Below are 18,881 nucleotides of genomic sequence, written 5' to 3'. Positions count from 1 at the left end.
GAGCAAAATATTTGAAAAATGGAAAGTAGTTCCTAATTTAGCATGCCTTATTTTGTGTACGTTTCATTTTCTACATACTAGAAGTTGCCTTATCCAAGTAGATAATTGAGGGCATTTTTTACTTCACCAGTTTTAATAAGAAAGGACAAAGAACTCTTCCTTCAAATTATATGTTAGGCATCATTTTCTACAGGAAACTTTTCTTGACTCTTTCCTCACTCCCCAAACAAAGATACATTGCTAGGGCTCTCCGTCTTAGGTATTTATTTTCTAATTATTGTGTACATACTTACAGGTATATATATTTATTGCCCTGATAGAATATATGTTCCTTGAAGGCAAAGTTCATTTTATTTTCATCTTTAGACCCCCATTGCCTAGCACAGTGCCTGATAAATAGTAGACCTTTTTTTAAACCCTATATCTTCTGTCTTGGAATTAATACTGTGTATTGGTTCCAAGGCAGAAGAACAGTAAGGGTTAAGTGACTTGCCCAGAGTTACACAACTAGGAAGTATCTGAGGCCACATAGTAGCCTTTTTTTTTTTACATTACACCTAGAAACAATTTTTGACAATTGTTTTCTGACATTTTATAATTCATATTCTCTCTCTCCTCTTATGCCTTCCCCAAGGTGGTTAATATTAGTTATACCACTGCTTTCATAACCAAGTAGGTTCTTAATAAATGCTTGTTGATTGTTGTTCAGGCAAAACTTTCCACATGTGAAAAAAAATGAGAGTATTTTTTCAGCAAAGAGTCCTCATAGATGGCTTAGATCTTTCTTGTAATTTTTCAGCAGTCTTCACACCAAGGTTTATGTTTTTAGTGTATTTTTCTTTCATTTTAATTCCCACACAAACCACTAGAGGCTGTTGTTTGCTTCTAGAAGGAAGCAAAACGTCAATGAAAGCACTTTTTGCAGAATTAACCTAATTCCAGGACTTGAATCACACTTCCTTCTCCATAGATAGTAAGTTATCCAAGGTAGAGAAACAGTTTCTGATCCCACACATAAAGATCTGGAGTGAAAGCAACTTGGGCTTCCTTTTTTCCCTTTTCCTGGTGAGGTGATGGTTGTGGCAGTGGTAGTGATAGTGAGATACCTGAATATGAATGAAGTCGGGGAAGATGACAGCCACATAGGATCATATTTCATCAGCTCCTGCACTCTTTTCCTCAGTTCCTTCCAAACTGAGTGGTAAAAGTGTTAAGTATTTGTCAGTTCAAACCCCAAGGAATACAAACTAAAAATCAGAAAGTATCTTTTTTCTTTTGTAAGTTTTCTTAGCATTTGAAACCTCTAAAGCATTTCACACATTTCTTTCTTTTGTGTACCAGGACCATGAAAAATATAGATTTTTGTGGAAAGGCTATGAAAACTATCTCTCCATAATGACACCTTCAGATATAATAAGTCCCTCCAAGTGAAATCTTTAAAAAGCTACAAACTATATATATATGTTGGTGTAGATGGAAAATAAGACAAAACTACCATTTGGATTTTTTTTCTTAAAACCTTACCTTGGTTCCAAGGCAGAAGAGTGGGAAGTTAAGGGTTAGGCAGGGGAGGTTAAATGACTTGTCTGGGGGTCACACAGGAGCTCCCAGTCTCTGAGCCATCTAGCTGAGTAACCACCCCGCCCTCTCCCCACCCCCCACCAATTGAATTTTAATTTACTGTGTTTAACATTTGCTTTTATTCAAATAAAGATGATGCCATGTGTTTCCTAAAATCAAACTTGAAGCCATACCCACATATCTAGGTAGTAGAGACAAAGTGTGTGGTGAATTACCAAGAGCCCTGGATTTGGTGTCAGAGGTATCTGGCTCAGTCACTGCTACTTACCAATTATATAACCTTGAGCAACTCATTAAGCCTCATTTGGCCTCAGCTTCCTCATCTAGTGATAATACTCCTTGAACACTGTGAACTTTATTATCATATGCCACCCACTAATACCTCTGTGGCTAATCATCTCCCACCACCTGTATCTTTTCCTGTTGCTTTATCTGAAGCCACAAAGGAGCAAACCAGCTCCAATCTCATCTCCATCTTCTTCAGCATTGCCTACTCCTTCCCTTGTGCCCTCTGAAATTCTCTCATATGATTCCTTTACTTATCTCCTTCTCCTTTTAAAAATTATTTTGTAAGAGATAAGAAATCTACATGCTTTCTAGTTTTGAATATACTTCTTTTCTTTTGAGTGACTCTCCTGCCTAAGAGAAAGACTTAAATGAGATCATAAAATGACTTTTCCCCAAGTCTTGCATTTGAAGAGCAATGTGTATGTCAGAAAAGAGGGTATCATTGGACTAAAATATTTGCTTTTTCAATTTGTTAATGAATTTTATTTTTTCAATGAAAGAATATCTTTTTCTCTCTCTTCCCTCTACTCTGAAAAAAAGAAAAGCAAAGCCCTTATAATAAATATGATAGGCAAGACAAATCTCCTCATAGACCATGTCCAGTAAGTGTTACCACTCTGTCAGGAATTGGGGCAAAAAGTTTCTGTTAGCCGCCTTGCATTACAGTAGCTTGTTTCATCTTGTCATTTAGAGTCATGGTGAATCCACTACACTGATCAATGTTCTTAGGTCTTACAGAGTTGTTTATCATTACAATGTTGTTTTTGAATAAATTGTTCCAGATCTACTTTCTTCACTCTATCAGTTTATTCAGGTCTTCCAATGGATATCTCTAAAACTGTCTTCATCATTTCTTTCAACAGCACTATTCCATTACATTCATGTATCATAATTTGTTAAGTTATTCTTCAACTGATAGATATCCCTTGAGTTTCCAATTCTTTGTCACCACATACACACAAAAGAGCTATTGTAAATATATATTTTTTAATATGGAAACTAAAATATTTGTTTAAAACACTGTGCCTCTTATCTTTAAGAAACAAATAGAAAAGCCAAAAAAATTAATACTAAAAATGCTCTTTGACTTAGCTTCCACCACCTGTTCATTTTTTAATGACTATATTATAGTTATCTCCTAGTTGATGGATGCTCGGCAATGTTACCTATTGCTATGCCATTGGAGTTTATTGCCCATTTACTTCCTAAAGTACTAAAATGTTTTAGGAAGTCTGACTTTAAAACTTTTTCTTTGAAAAAAATAAATATATATGCATATATATATTTTAAAGACAATTTTATATACACATATGCATATCTATCTATATGTATATTTTCATACATATAGTCAGCCCTCAGATTTGTCATTGTACCTTCCAAAGAGTAAAGTTATATATCTGTGAAATTGCAGCTTGGACATGGGGTTGGGTTTGGGGACACATTTGGCTTCACATGACAGTCCCAAAAATGTATTTTGGAAACTCCTATATCTTGCTAGTTGAAAATTGGGGTCACATGCTTATTATTGGCATTCACGCGAATTCTTGTTTTTCCTTAGCCTGTGTGTAGCTACTACTGTTCTGCTGCCTTAAAACAGCCAGAGGAAAACAGAGCTGCTTTATCAAGAGTCTCTCAGCTCTCTAAAATGTATCTATCACGTTGACCTTCATCACTTACCTTTCTCAAATGCAAATTTCATCTCTATCCATTTAGTCCACATATCTTTTGGAGGAATAGATAGCCATTTGGGAACAGTTTTTAAAAAATCAACCAATGTTTCATGATTTGGGGGTTGGAGGAGGTGGAAAGAAGGCATATTTTTTGTTTTGCAGTTGTCCTGCATTGAGAATGTTTTTAACTTCATTTTTCTGGGCCCATCTCTCTTAGGTGTTTGATTAGCCTACTGATGGGAGTGCAGAAGGAAAAGAGATTGATTTTTGTTCCAAAGTGACCAGTAGAATTTAAAAATTTTCCCAAAAATATCTATATAGTTTCTTTCCTTTGTGATGCTTTTTGTTTGCTTTTAACACATTATCTGTTCCTTTTACCTTCTGTTAAGATTAAAAATAATAAAAGCTGCTATAATTGTAGAAATTAGTAGTTTAATTAAAGCCATGGCCATGCTGGTAAAATCATTATAAGACCACGCGCTGGTAAGAATTCAAACTGCTGCCTCCGCCATTATTGTTACCTCTCCTCTCTTCCTGCGCCTGCTAGCTCAGAGAGGATTTACTTTCGGATTTCCTCTCATTTAAACTGTCCTCTGCGTGGTGACGCAGGCATTCCCACACCCAAAGAACCGGAACCGGAAACCCGTTGGACCACGGGAAATGTAGTTTGATAGTTCCCACGTGTCCATAGAATATATATACTTTTAAATGTCATTTCCCAAATTCCAATTTTACACTTCTAACAAGGGAGTTAATTGTTTAAATCACATATCTAATTTAGCTTGCTTCTCCATTTGGAATAAATATGATCCTCATTTCACTTTTGTTGGGAATGTTGAAGTTCATTGAAAATAAGTTCAGAAAATAGATCATTCTTTAAAATGGTGAATCATTGAGATTTCCTTAAGAAAATATTTGCTTTTATCTACATGGCGACTAGGTGGTGCAAGTGATGGCCTGGAGTCAGAAAGACTTGTCTTTGTGAATTCAAATCTGGCCCCAAATCCCTTATTTGCTATGTGATCTCGGGCAAGTCACTTAACCTATTTGCCTCAGTGTCATCATCTGTAAAATGAATTGGAGAAAGAAATGACAAATCACTCTGGTATCTTTGCCAAGAAAGCCCCAAATGGGGTCATGAAGAATCAGAAACAACCAGAACAAATGAACAACAATAAAATGCTTACATGGTTGCAGAATGCTAGCATTAGAAGGGGCCTTAGAGATCATCTGAAACAATGTTCTCATTTTACTCCTCTAGGCTAAAAGAGGCTGTGATTAAGGTACTGTAGCTCCGTACGGGCAGAGCTACATCTAAAGCCCAGATCTCCTAATCCCTATACTGTGCTCTCTCCATAGTGCTTTCCACTTCTAACCTTGTTATCTTTCTTAAATGTTGGGGAAAACAATTGAATTATTGTACAGAGTTCTTGACTGCAAAAAAAATATTTTTGTATACCAGATTAGAAGTGTCTATGCTCCAATATATTTCCAGATACAACCTGAATTGTTTTTTCTTCATTTTTTTTAATTATGAAATTTCATGATTTTATGTGGGGAGGAAGAACATGTGCCCAGGTAAGTAATAGTAGTTCACATCTATATAGGACTTTAATATTTGCAAATCTTTGTTCATACATTATTTGATCCTTACAAAAATCTTGGGAGGTGAGAGATATTATAATGCCAATTTTACAGATGAGAAAATTAAGAATAAGATATGTCAAGTGTCATTTGATCCTCACAACAATCCTATTGCTTTATTATCACCATTTTACAGATGAGAAAACTGGGTTTATGATCAGAAGTTAAATAACTTGCCCAGCATCACACAACTAGAAAGTGTTTATAACCAGATATGAACTTGGGTCTTCAAGACCCCAGGCCTAGCATTCTATCCACTGCTCTACCTAGTTGCCTAGGTATAAAGTATACAAAGACAAGCAAAAATTAAGCCCTTTTCTCCAGGAACTCACAGTCTTTTAGGGTTATAAGGAATATGGCATATAAATAGCTACTTACAAACCAAATATATACAGGATAAACTGGAAATGATCAACAACAAAGGGAAGCCACTAAAATTCTAGAGGATTAGGAAAGGCTTCTTGTTGAAGACCAGATTTTCACTGGGTCTTGAGGAAAGGTGAGATGGGGAGGATGAGTATTTCAGACATGGAGAATAGCCAGTGAAAATGGATGGCTTGCAGGGTAGCTAGGTGGCTCAGTGGATAAAGGACCAGGCCTGGAGATGGAAGGGCCTATGTTCATCTGGCCTCAGACACCACTTAGCTGTGTGACCCTCGGCAAGTCATTTAACCCCCAGTGCCCAGCCGTTACTTTCCTTTCCTTGGAACCTCTACTTAGTATCAATTCTAAGACAGAAGGAAAGGGTTAAAAGAAAGAGAAATGCACAGCATTTGAAAATTTAGAGTCATGTTCAAGGAAGGAGGCCAATGTCACAGGGTCATGAATGGTTTCAATTTTTTTCAGTAAAATATGAAGGGTCTCTTTTCCCATAGTAGGCTTTTTTTTTAATCCCTTACCACCTTCTGCAGAAGATTGTTAAGGGATAGGCAATAGGGATTAAGTAATTTTTCCAGGATCACACAGCTAGAAAGTGTCTGAGGCTTGAACTCAGGACATCCTGCCTCCAAGCCTGGTATTCTGTCCGTGAGCCACCTAAGTTGCCCCAGTAGACTTTTTTTTTTAATCTTTACTTTCCTTCTTAGAATCAATACTGTGTATTGTTTCCAAAGCAGAAGAGTGGTAAGGGTTAGGTGATGGGGTAACTGTCTTGTCTAGGATTACACGGTGAGAATGTGTTGGGGGTCAGATTTGAACCTAGGACCTGGGTTTCTAGGCCTGGCTCTCAATCCACTGAGCCACCCAGCTGCCCCCTCCATAGAAGGCTCTTGATAAATTTTTGTAGACTTGAATTGATCAGCCAAAGCCTTGTCATTGAATGTGAGCTTAAAAACTATCAGTAGACTATATGGAATAATCTTTTTACTTGTTAAAAATGAAGATGTTCACAAAGTGCTTTCTGTATTCTGTCTCATTTGATAGTCATAAGAGCCCAAGATGAGAAGGAGAAACAGCATAGAGCTGTGGCTAGAAATCTGACTTGGGAGTTAGGAAGTTGTGACTCCCAAGCCGTGCCTCTGTGACCCTAACTTCTCTTGTGAAGTGCTCCCCCACCAGCTAGAAGGCTATTAGCAAGCAGCTATAGAAAGAGCTTTCTTACTGGGAGTTACCTACCCAAACAAAATCACAGGTTGGTTGGTTGGTTTTCATTGAAAATGAAGCGGAAATAAGTAGGTATTTTATTCTTTATTGGTGTGTGGGGGTTATATTTTGATTGCTCTTAGCAGTGGCTTAAAACCAGAAAGCATTTTTGGAGACACTTATCCTTAAAGGTACAAATACTAGAGCAGACAGTAAACATTACTTGATTATTGGGGGGTTATGAATGGTTAGCCATTCATCTAACATTAACTAGTCTGGCACATTAGAACTATCTGTAATTCTTTTTTTTTTTTAGACCTTTCTGTCTTAGTAACAACTCTTAAGACAAGCAGGGCAGTGGTTAGTCAGACAGAGTTAAATGACTTGCCCAGGATCACACAACTAAAAAAAATCTGAAGCCAGATTTAAACCTCTCAACTCTAGGCCTCTATCTACTGTGCTACTTGGCTACCCTTGTAGTTATTTCAAGAAAGTAGAAAGTAGACAATTTTGTGGAACATGGAAAAATGATAAACTTTTAATTCAAATATAGCAATGAAGATAGCCTTGTTCATTACATATATTTTCTCAGTGGAGCAGTTCTTAGAAACCTGCTTGTGAAGTGTCATGAATGGATGAACTATGAGAATTTAAACAGATACTATTTTCATTAGTGTCTTTAGACCGGTATGTCAGTGGCAAATTTCAGATCAGGAATTCTTAGACTATTTTGTGTCATGGACCCCTTTGGAAGTCCAGTGAAGCCTATGAAACCTTTCCCAGAATGATGTTTCTAAATGCATAAAATAAAATATGTACAATTACAAAATAAACCAGTCATATTGAAATACTGTTATCAAAATATTTTAAAAGCAAGTTCATGGCTACCAGGTTAAGAACTGACCTCATGTAACAAGTTAATGTAATACAAAACTTTTGCAGTAGTTATTTTATCAGTTCTCCTACATACTTGGTTCCACTGTGTCATGCAATGTTCAGACAAAGGGGTCTTGGCCTTGCCCTTAAAGAATTACTTAAGCAAATACTTCCAATTTATGCATATTTATTTATAAATTATTTGCATGTATAAATGTATTAATTTGTACTTTACAAAGCAAAAAATAGAAATAAAAAAGAATGAGATAAAATGAACAATATTTCTTCTCAAAATTTATTAATGGCACCAAAACTTTTTTCTTTTCACTAAAAATATTGTTAGTAATATCTTTACTGAGAATAATATGATTGAATTTGCTTCACTATTTTAAAAAATACAGCATTTAACACTATAATAAAACAATCCAGAAGTTCAGTTAATTTCAGTACTTGGTTCTAATGATCTGGCTTTTAAAAAAGCTACCTTGCTATGCAACATAGATCAACATGAACAAAGTCTGTCACTAGCTGTACTTGCTGTTCATTTTTCAGGGTCACATACCAAGACAGAGATTTTTATTGCAATACATATAGTGAATACCCAACTTTCTTGATGTCAGCTGTGTTGCATTTTTATATATTTTTAACAAATAGGTTTTTTAAAAAGCAACTGTACAAATAAGTATGTACAGAATAAGTTGGAAATAAGAAGAAAGGCACTAGAAATAAGTAAGGCATCATGTAGAAGGTAAGTTTTAACTGGAACTTGAAGGAAGTCAGTGAAGCCAATAGGCAGAGATGAGGAGGGAGAGCATTCCAGGCCTGAAAAAAAAAATGAAAATGCTTGGAAAGTGTCTTATTCAAGGAACAATGAGGAGGCCAATGTCACTGGATTGATGGGAACAATGTAAGATAAAGACCAGAAAGGAGGGGGCAGTGAACCAGGTTATGAAGGGCATTAAACACCAAACAAGATTTTATATTTGATTCTGGAGATGATAAGGAGACACTGGAATTTTTGGGTGGGGTGAATTGTCAGACCTGCACTTAAGGAAGAACATTTTGAGAGTCAGTGTCAGTCTATACATTAAATGTTAATAAAATTTAATTTCTTGTTTTTAATATAAAGATAATATAATACTAAATCTTCTGATTTTCTTCTCACATCCCAATGGATCATCTTTCCCACTCTAATTTGGAGACCACTCTTCTAAGAGAGAGTATCTTCAAACAAGAACAAAGTCTTTTATGTCTGATTCTGTAATAGCTAGGGGAAAAAATGTGCTGACCCTTACTTAGCATGTGACTAGAGTAGAATTATTTTCCATCCAGATCTCTGATTTCATTGATCTGAAGGAGTTGATACACAAACTGTACAAAGATGTATAGTTAACTCTGTTCCAAATAGGTAAGCCCCATTTTAGCTCAGAACAGTGGTTCCCAAACTTTTTTGGCCTACTGCCCCCTTTCCAGAAAAAATATTACTTAGCACCCCCTGTCACATACGATCACAGCCCCCTTACAGTTATTCACCGCCGCCCAAATGCACCTATGGCCATCACCACTCCCCTGGATCGCTACAGCACCCACCGGGGGTGGTGGCGCCCACTTTGGGAATCACTGGCCCAGAATCATATGGTTATAGATTTAGGCCTAGAAGGGACCTTAATTTCCTAATCTGTAGAATGAAGGTGCTGGACTAGAACTTTGAGGTCATAAGAGGTGAAGTAATTTGACCAGATTTCTATTTGTGAACTTGAATGACTTGAATACAGGTAAATCGTTCTGTTATGGAAGATGGGACAGATTAAAACCACATCAGTAAGTATCTTACATTGTTCAGTATTGGACCTAAGTTAACGGATTTGTACTGAATTAGGGTCCAGCCCAACATCAAATAGGTGAGTGGCAAAACAAGGAATATTCTCCTCTGATTCCAAATCAAGTAGTTTTTGCAGATCACCATATTACCTACTTCTCAGTGCTTTTAGTAAACTGGACCTAAGATTTTAGGCTTGTATATGACTATAAGCTCATCTTCAACAGATTTTCAGCAACTATTTTTCTCAGGATGGATTGACAGTTTTCTGTACTTTCGATATTTGTGGTATATATTTGTGAAAGTAACAAACTGGAATTAGGAGAACATTTGATGACTGTAGAACACTGAGTGCTTGTTGGAGTCCTAAAATATTTATAGGCACTTGCCCAGTTTGAATAATGCTAAGATTAGGACTCATTTCCGAACCTTATTCCAGAAACCATAAATCCTTCTTGAAGTGGTCATTAGATGTTCTAGGACCTTTAAAGGAGGCATTAATGAACTTATACTAACACCTTCCCCTATAAAGCATTCTTTTGTGCCCCCTAGCAAAAGTGGTTGAATTGTGCTTTGGGCCTTGAATATATTTGATCTGTTGCAATTGTGGTAGTTTTATTTGTGCATATGTATGTATGTATAAACAGCATTTGGTGCATCAATCAATCAACAAATAATTATTCCATCTCTTTTATGTGCCTGGCACTGTATTTGGGTGCTGAGAAAAATTAAAGGTATATGTTTTGAGAAGATCAGACATCCATATGAGCAGTGCAGGGCAGAATGTACTAAATTCTAAAGAAGTGGTTAAGGTAATATGTGCCATGGTGTTTCAGCGAAAGAAAAGACTACTTCCAGCCAAAATAATCAGAGATAACTTCATGGAGGAGCTAAGATTTGCTCCGAAACTTGACAGATAGATAGAGCTATATGTAAGGAGAATATTCCAGGAAAGATCATAAGATCAAAGATTAAGAGAAAGGACCTTGAAGGCCATTGAGCCTTTTTCCTTCATTTTACAAAAGGAAACTGAGGCACAAAAATCAAGTGATTTGCTTGGAATCAAATAACTTTGGTAAGCATCTCAGACAGGATTTAAACTCAGGTCTTCCTGACACCAAACCCAATGCTCTACCCACTGCACCATCTTATGAATATGTGCATAAAACTGCAGAAGAGGGAAAGCACAAGGCCTAGTTGAGAAGAGTGTGTTGAATCTCCATAGAAGAAAACTACATATTAAAGTTGGCTTGGTAATTTGGGGCCAGATTATTGAGGGCCTTGATTACCAGCTGAGTTTCTACTTTATCCTATAGGCTCATATTGACAAAGGTGTGGCATGCGTGCTGGAGGGGACTGCTCCATTCCTCCTCTCTCCAGCCCCTAGAGTAGTAATTACATGCCCTACCCCTCCACCTAGCAGCCCAAAGCAAGCACTTCCTCCCTCTGCTCTCTGAGGTAATGTGTGGGGAGGGTTGGGGGGTAAGGAGGGGGGGTGTAGCTCACAGGCAGCTTGAAGGTGCAGTTTGGCCATGTGATCTCTAAAAGGTTTTTACCAAAGTTGCTGTATTCAGTAGGGAGTAGCTGAAAGATTGGGATTGGGTAGATTAGCATTATAGTGAGGGGGTGTGTGTATATGACACACATCTCATTGTAGTGTGTTAAGTACTATAGTATATATACTATATCTATTGTGTGTATATAGTGCACTGTGGTATGTCTGTGTGCCTAAATATACATATTTACATAGGTACACACATAGTATATATAATATTGTGAGATTTTAAATTTTTCAATTAATTTTTTGAGTTGAAAATTTTTATTTAATTAATTGATATAGAATATTTTTCCTTGGTTACATGATTCATGTTCTTTCCCTTCCTCACACCCCCCCCCATAGCCAATGAATAATTCCACTGGGTTTTACATGTGTCATTGATTGAGACTTATTTCCATATTGCTAATATTTGCATTAGGGTGATTGCTTAGAGTCTACATCCCCAATCATATCCTCATCAACCCATGTGGTCAAGCAGTTGCTTTTCTTCTGTGTTTCTATTCCCATAGTTCTTTCTCTGGATGTGGATAGCGTTCTTTCTCATAAGTCCCTCAGAACTGTCCTGGGTCATTGCATTGCTTCTAGTAGAGAAGTCCATTACATCGATTGTGCCACAGTATGTCTGTCTCTGTGTATAAGGTTCTCCTGGATCTGCTCCTTTCACTCTGCATCAATTCCTGGAGGTCGTTCCAGATCACATGGAATTCCTCCAGTTCTTTATTCCTTTGAGCACAATAGTATTCCATCACCAGCAGATACCACAATTTGTTTAGCCATTCCCCAGTCGAAGGGCATCTCCTCATTTTCCAGTTTTTTGCTACCACAAAGAGCGCGACTATAAATATTTTTGTTCAAGTCTTTTTCCTTATTATCTCTTTGGGGTATAAACCCAGCAGTGGTATGGCTGGATCAAAGCCCTTTGGGCATAGTTCCAAATTGCCATCCAGAATGGTTGTATCAATTCACAACTGTGGAATTTTTTTAAACCTTTACCTTTCATTTCAGAATTGATACTCTGTATCAGTTCCAAGACAGAAGAGTGGTGAGGGCTAGGCAGTTGGGGTTAAGCAACCTGCCCAGGGTCACATAGCTAGGAAATGTCTGACGTCAGATTTGAATCTAGGACCTCCTGTCTCTAGGCTTGGCTCTTAATCCACTGAGCCACTTAGTTGCCCCTATATATAATGTTTAATAATTATTTCTACAAAGAAGGTTACTTTTCTCCACATAGACTTTAGACTTAAACTTGCACTAAACAATTTGATCAAAAACTTCAAAAAAGAGGGGCAGCTGGGTAGCTCAGTGGATTGAGAGCCAGGCCTAGAGACGGGAGGTCCTAGGTTCAAATCCAACCTCAGACACTTCCCAGCTATGTGACCCTGGGCAAGTCACTTGACCCCCATTGCCTACCCTTTACCACTCTTCCACCAAGGAACTAATGCACAGAAGCTAAGGGTTTAAAAAAAATTAAAAAAAAAAACTTCAAAAAAGAAAATATTAACACTTAAGGACATTAATACTTCTACATCAGTAAGTGACCTTTAAAGGAAGTGAAATTATTACTTTTTACTTCTCTACAGTTTTCAAACCATAATGCTCATAATCCCTGTTCACATAAAACTTCTTAAGATTTATAAAGTGATTTCATTGTAATATAATGAGGTAGGTACTGTCAGTAGTAGCATTAACATTTTATAAATGAGGAAACAGATTCTTATTGTTCAAGTAACTTGCATTCTCCATGCAACTAGTAAGTCAGAATGGGAATTGAATTCAGGTCATCCAACACCAAAATCAGTATTTTTTTCCTATAATTTGCCCACTTTGTTGCTGTTGTCTAGTCATTTCAGTTGTGGCCTCATTTGGGGTGTTCTTATCAAAGATACTAAAGTGTGAGACAGCTGGGTGGCTCAGTGGATTGAGAACCAGGCCTAGAAATGGGAAGTCCTAGATTCAAATCTGGCTTCAGACATTTCCTAGCTGTGTGTCCTGGATAAGTCACTTACCTCCCCATTGCCTAGTCCAGTGATGGGCAAACTCCAGCCCATGGGCCAGATGTGGCCCCCTGAAATGTTCTATCCAGCCACGTGACATTATTCTTAATCTGATGAATACAATGAGTAGGATATAGTACAATGAAACTTCTAAAGAGTTGCCTTAGAAACAGACTGACAGATAAGCATTTCTTTTCCTTTGGTCCCCTCTTTATAAAGTTTGCCCATCACTGGCCTAGCTCTTACCATTCTTCTGCCTTGGAACCAATATATAGTATTGATCCTGAGATAGAAAGTAGGGTTTAAAAAAAAAAAGATACTGGAATGGTTTGCCATTTCCTTATCCAACTTATATTACAGATGAGGAAACTGAGACCAATAGAGACTGGCCCAGCTAGTAAATGTCTGAGATAATATTTGAAGTCTTATTTGAACTCAGATCTTTCTGACTTGAGGCCCAGCACTGTATCCACTGTGCCACCTCCAGAGAAATAAACTTTTAAGGAAATGATTGTGAAGACATCACTTTTCTATACATCTTCTATCTTCCTACATTACTATAACCATGAATTTGCTCATGCCTCACCCAGACTGGACAATATTGTCAAAATTTGATTCAGTACATTTGATGCTGGATATGGGAGCATTCCCACAGAGTCCTCTCACAAATATCCCTGTTTACTCTGGCCAGCTTTTCACTGATCATGTGACACTTTGGATCCGCTTCATGTATGTGCTCTAGACGGGGGCAGCTGGGTAGCTCAGTGGATTGAGAGTCAGGCCTAGAGATGGGAGGTCCTAGGTTCAAATCTGGCTTCAGACACTTCCCAGCTGTGTGACCCTGGGCAAGTCACTTGACCCCCATTGCCCACCCTTACCAATCTTCCACCAAGGAGCCAATACACAGAAGTTAAGGGTTTTAAAAAAAAATGTATGTGCTCTAGAGATAACCTGTGCAGTTCATTACATTGTGTATCAGTTTCTCCTGAGCAGTCAGCATTTGCTGCTTTTGTAGCAGACTATTTGGTTGGAATGTGACTTTGAGCTACAAGAATGCAATTAAAGTTAGCAAGTTGTCACAGAATTTGTCCTTATGAGGGGGAGAGGATATTTGATTTCTTAAGTGTAGGGAACTCCTTCTACTGCTGTGCATTAGCAGCTCATCTACTACCTAGAGTTTTAGAATTATCTTTGGCAATGAGAGACCCTTTGACTTGATCATAGTGGGTTACACAGCAAATATATTGCAAAGCCAGGACTTGAACACCAGGTCCAGCCCACTGTTGACTGTCCATACTTCTCTCAAGTTTTTCCTTTGTTTTGTTTTGTTTTTTTTAAAAAGTACTTCATTTTTCTTTTAAACCATTCATTTCTGTCTTAGTAACAATTTTAAGACAAAAGGACAAGAGGTAGGCAATAGGGTTTAAGTGCGGGGTTGTAGAGCTATAAGTCACATAGTAAGCTCTTAAATTCTTGGTGGTTGATTGGCTGTATCAAATCTGATATTTGTATATAATAAATAAGTGATCAGGAGGAATTAAACCTTGTTTGTACCTTTGCTGTCTTAGTATAGTACTCTGACAGCTGGGTGGTTTTTTCCTAGTCCTAAATGTATGATTTCTAAAAGCTCTGCTTGCCTTCTAACATCTCATTGTTTGGGATTTGCTATTTATTCCCAATAGACGCACCTATGTTGGCAGCATGCCTGGTCGTATAATCAATGGCTTGAAGACTGTTGGGGTAAACAACCCAGTGTTCCTGTTAGATGAGGTGGATAAACTAGGAAAAAGTCTTCAGGGAGACCCTGCCGCTGCCCTGCTCGAGGTAAGACTTAGAAACCAGCACAATGGGAATTCACAAGCAGGACTCAGTCTACAAATCCTAGCTGTGGAATGTAGATAGTAATGGTTCATGTTCATAGAATACAAATGATTATTTTCATAATGAAAGAATCATATAGGCTTTGATATGAGTACAAAGGACAATTTTACATAACTGAAAAAGATGCTTCTGTTTTTCCCAGATTTATATTGTTAGTACATTTGACCATGATGATGAAATTTAGAGTCTCCACTGCTTGATTCACAGTGAAGCCTAAAACCACTAAGAACCTAAATGAGTTTGCGTTTGAACTTTACTTTCACTTGGTTCTTTTGCTGAGTTCTAAATAGCTTATTATCTGTTCTATTTGCATTGTGGGAAAATCTCTTTTCCTTGTCTGATTTGAATCATTCCTTACATAGCAGTCTTAAAAATGGTTTTCCCCAAGAACTGTCATTAATCTGGTGATCTCAGAGAATTTGAAGTATTATGGTAGTCACAGAGAACCCGAATCACAACCTGCATTGGGGTAGCATTGAACTAAGACAATGTCTAAGCTCTTATTTGCTCTTTAGCAACTTTTTGTGGGGATTGTTATTTTTCCACTAGTTAGTGTGAACGGACCGTATCTTTTTTCTTTTAAACCCTAACTTTCAGTCTTAGTATTATTTCTTAGACAGAATTATGGCAACAGCTAGGCCAGTGATGATGAACCTTTCAGAGACCAAGTGCCCAAACTACAACCCTCACACTGCATGTGAGCTTCCCCCTTAGCCCAGACAAGGAGGGAGGAAGCTCTCCCATTGGGCTGCTGGGCAGAAGGGCGGGTCATGTAAGAAATATCTTCAGGCACATGGTGGAGTTGGAGAGGGGAGCAGCCCCCTCCAGCACACATGCCATAGTTTCGCCAGTACAGGGCTAATCAGTCAGAGTCAAGTGAGTTGCCCAGGGTCTCACAGCAAGGAAGTCTTAGGCTAAATTTGAAACCAGGTCCTCACTCCATGCCTGGTGATATGCTACCTAGCTCCCCCAGGGACTATATCTCTTTACCTCTTACCCATAGCCCAGAACAGTATCAGACTTATAGTAAGTGCTTATTTGATAAATGATCAGTAAGGCATACTCTTTACTAAACATTCCGGCCTTAGAACATTAAGATTTTTTTTTATTAAAACCCTTATCTTCCACCTTAGACTCTGTAATAGTATAACAAAGAAAATCAAATAGAAGAAAATTGAAACTTTGGGAAAAAAGAAAACATTAAAATCAGAATCAAAATATCAAAAGCTATGTATATAAAATTTCTGAATGAAAATAAATTCATAACAGGCCCTTGTATTAGGGTCCAATTAATATAATTTCCATCCTACTAGTCTGTAGGACATGATGCAATAATACCGCACTTACCCATTTGCAGCCAAGACTACAGGAAGTTGCCATTCTATGAGAGAGAAAAAAGGACCAGATTTATATGCAAGGGAAGTGCCTGTCATTCCCTCCACTCTCAGGAATATATTGGTGAGCCAGATGATGGCCAACCGGCGGTACCTGACTGGCAGTGTAGTTCGAAGAGTCCTACATCTTAACATATGTTAAGAATAGCAACTTTGAGTCTGACACTGAGTTCAAGTCTTTAGTATTGGCGTGGGAGTACCTCAATCCCACCAGTATTTGAATGATCTTTTTGACCTTGTGCTCCTTGGCACTGTGCAGATTTTCTCATCAATCCCATTGGGATTGGTTGGTCAGTCTCCATGACGTTGTGCTTTCTTAGCACCATTAACGGCTCTTGTGTTCCCTTCTCATGGAATCAGACAGAAGCATTAATCACAGTCTCATAACATTTAACAATACATGGCAGGTTCCCAAAGTCTAAAGCCTTATGAGTAAGCAGTAATATTACAGCAAATATATATATTAAAATTATAGCACTGCAAAAAATAAAAAGATTAAGTGATTATATGTACTTAAGTACAAGAAATGAGAAAAAGGGAAAAAATCAATTATTCTATTAAAAGATAATAGGAAAAGCAATAAGAAAATTAAAAATAAATTCAGGGAAAGAATCAAGAACAACAACAAAAAAAAATACAATGTGATTCCAAAAAATAGCATCCATTAGTCTATGAACTGTTATCTCCAATGCAGGTAACAGGAAACAGTCAATCAGTTTCAATAAAGATGCTCTTTTTACATGTGAGCAATGAATCCAAGAGTCCTTTTCTCCGCTATTTTTATAGCTGTCGGAGTAGTTAATAAAATTTCGAATGGGCCTTCCCATGAAGGCTGAGTTGCCCCAGTGCCCTGGAAGTTCTTTATATACACGTTGTCTCCTGGGTTCAGGTCACAAAGTGAAAAGTGTATTGGTCCTGCTTGTACCGCAGTTCCAGATTCATGGAGTTCACGCAGTTTGTGTTGCAATTCCTGTATATAGGAAGCAATAGAAGTATCTCCTAATAGTGATATATATGCAGGAGAAAAAGGCTTAGCCTGTTTAGGGGGATGTCCAAAAAGCATCTCATATGGTGAGATGTGTAGATCTCCCCTGGGCCTGCTTCCAAGATAAAATAGAGATAGAGGGAGAATTTCAGGCCATTTTAGATGTGTCTCAGTGCATAATTTGCCAATCATAGTTTTAAGTTCTCTGTTCATCAGTTCAACTTGGTCTGAGCTCTGGGGGTGATATGTTACATGGAATTTTGGAGTTATCCCCAAACAGGAATATATTTCAGATAAAACTGAATCAGTAAAGTGACTTCCCCTGTCCGAGTCAATACGTGCAGGCAGGCCAAAACGAGGAATGATTTCTTTTAAAAGTACCTTGGCGACAAAAGCCGCTATAACTCAGGCAGTAGGAAATGCTTCCAGCCACCTGGTCAGTTGATCCACTATGACTAGACAGAATTTATATTGTCCAGCTTTTGGCATTGTTATGAAATCAATTTGCAGGTGCTCAAAAAGTGTGTAAGCCAAAGGATGCCCACCAAAAGCCTTGGCACAAAAGGCATGTTGGTTATATGCTTGGCAGGTAGGGCAAGCTGCACACACTTTAGAGGCTATAGTAGTTATGCCAGGAGCTATCCATACCCTTTTAACAGAGTCCATGATGCCCTGGGTACCAAAATGACCATTTTTATGAATGGATTGGCAAATTTGGTGATAAAAGTTTCTAGGGAGCAGGGGTTTTCCTTCAGAGGACACCCATACTCCATTCATCTGTTTAGCCTTAAATTTCTGCTTCCATTTTTCTACTTCCTTCTCATCATAGGAAAGTTAAAATTTGAGTTATCAGTGGTTGTTAATGTTAAAATTAATTCAGGCCCTTCTATAGCTGCTAGCTTTGCACAGTATCTGCCCGGTCATTTCCCCTAGAGACAGGGTCAGTGCCACCTGTATGGGCAGAGCAATGAACTACAGCTAGGGCTTTGGATAGCTGGAGAGCAGAAAGAACTTCATTAATAATTTTTGCATTAGCTATAGATTTTCCAACTGAGGTTAAAAATCCTCTCTGAAACCATAACATACCCACTGCATGACAAACTCCAAATGCATATCTAGAATCCGTATAAATTGTTGTCCTTTTATCTTTGGCAATTATACATGCATGTTTTAGGGCTATGAGTTCCGTGCCTTGAGCACTTAGATTTGAGGGCAGTGAAGCTGACCATACAATGTCAAATTCTGTGACTATCACAGCTCCAATGTAGTGTATGCCATCCCTCATAAAAGAAGAACCATCAGTAAATAAAACTAGATCTGGATTTTCTAAAGGAGTGTCCAGGAGATTGTCTTGAGGCTTTTCAGCCATGGACACTAGTGTTTCACAATTATATAATGGTTCTTCTGAGACTGGTAAATCAGGAAGCAAGGTGGCAGGATTAAGAGTTGTACAACATTTTAAAGTAATATTTTCATTGTTTAGTAAGGTTATTTCATATCTTGTAATTCTCTGATCAGAAAATGCCTGTGTTCTATGTTTTAGCAGTACTGCTTGCACTTCATGTGGGCACATAATTGTTAATGGGCATCCCAATACTAGATCAATAGTT

The 18,881-nt window shown here is 37.8% G+C and overlaps 1 protein-coding gene across 2 annotated transcripts in view; it reads left to right on the top strand.

Annotated features, from left to right (window-relative positions):
• The window catches only part of LONP2 (lon peptidase 2, peroxisomal), a 147,676-nt gene that overhangs the window by 48,327 nt on the left and 80,468 nt on the right, over positions 1-18,881 (top strand). For both annotated transcript variants that reach the window (XM_044664171.1, XM_044664170.1), the window contains one exon: positions 14,694-14,835. In XM_044664171.1, coding sequence (XP_044520106.1) covers positions 14,694-14,835 — 142 coding nt within the window. The remainder of the gene's footprint in view (positions 1-14,693; positions 14,836-18,881) is intronic.

This window comes from Gracilinanus agilis, chromosome 2 (assembly GCF_016433145.1).
Source record: "Gracilinanus agilis isolate LMUSP501 chromosome 2, AgileGrace, whole genome shotgun sequence".
NCBI classification, from domain to species: Eukaryota; Metazoa; Chordata; class Mammalia; order Didelphimorphia; family Didelphidae; genus Gracilinanus; species Gracilinanus agilis.
Note: the sequence above shows the minus strand (reverse complement) of the source record. Positions and strands in the feature narration are given on the sequence as shown.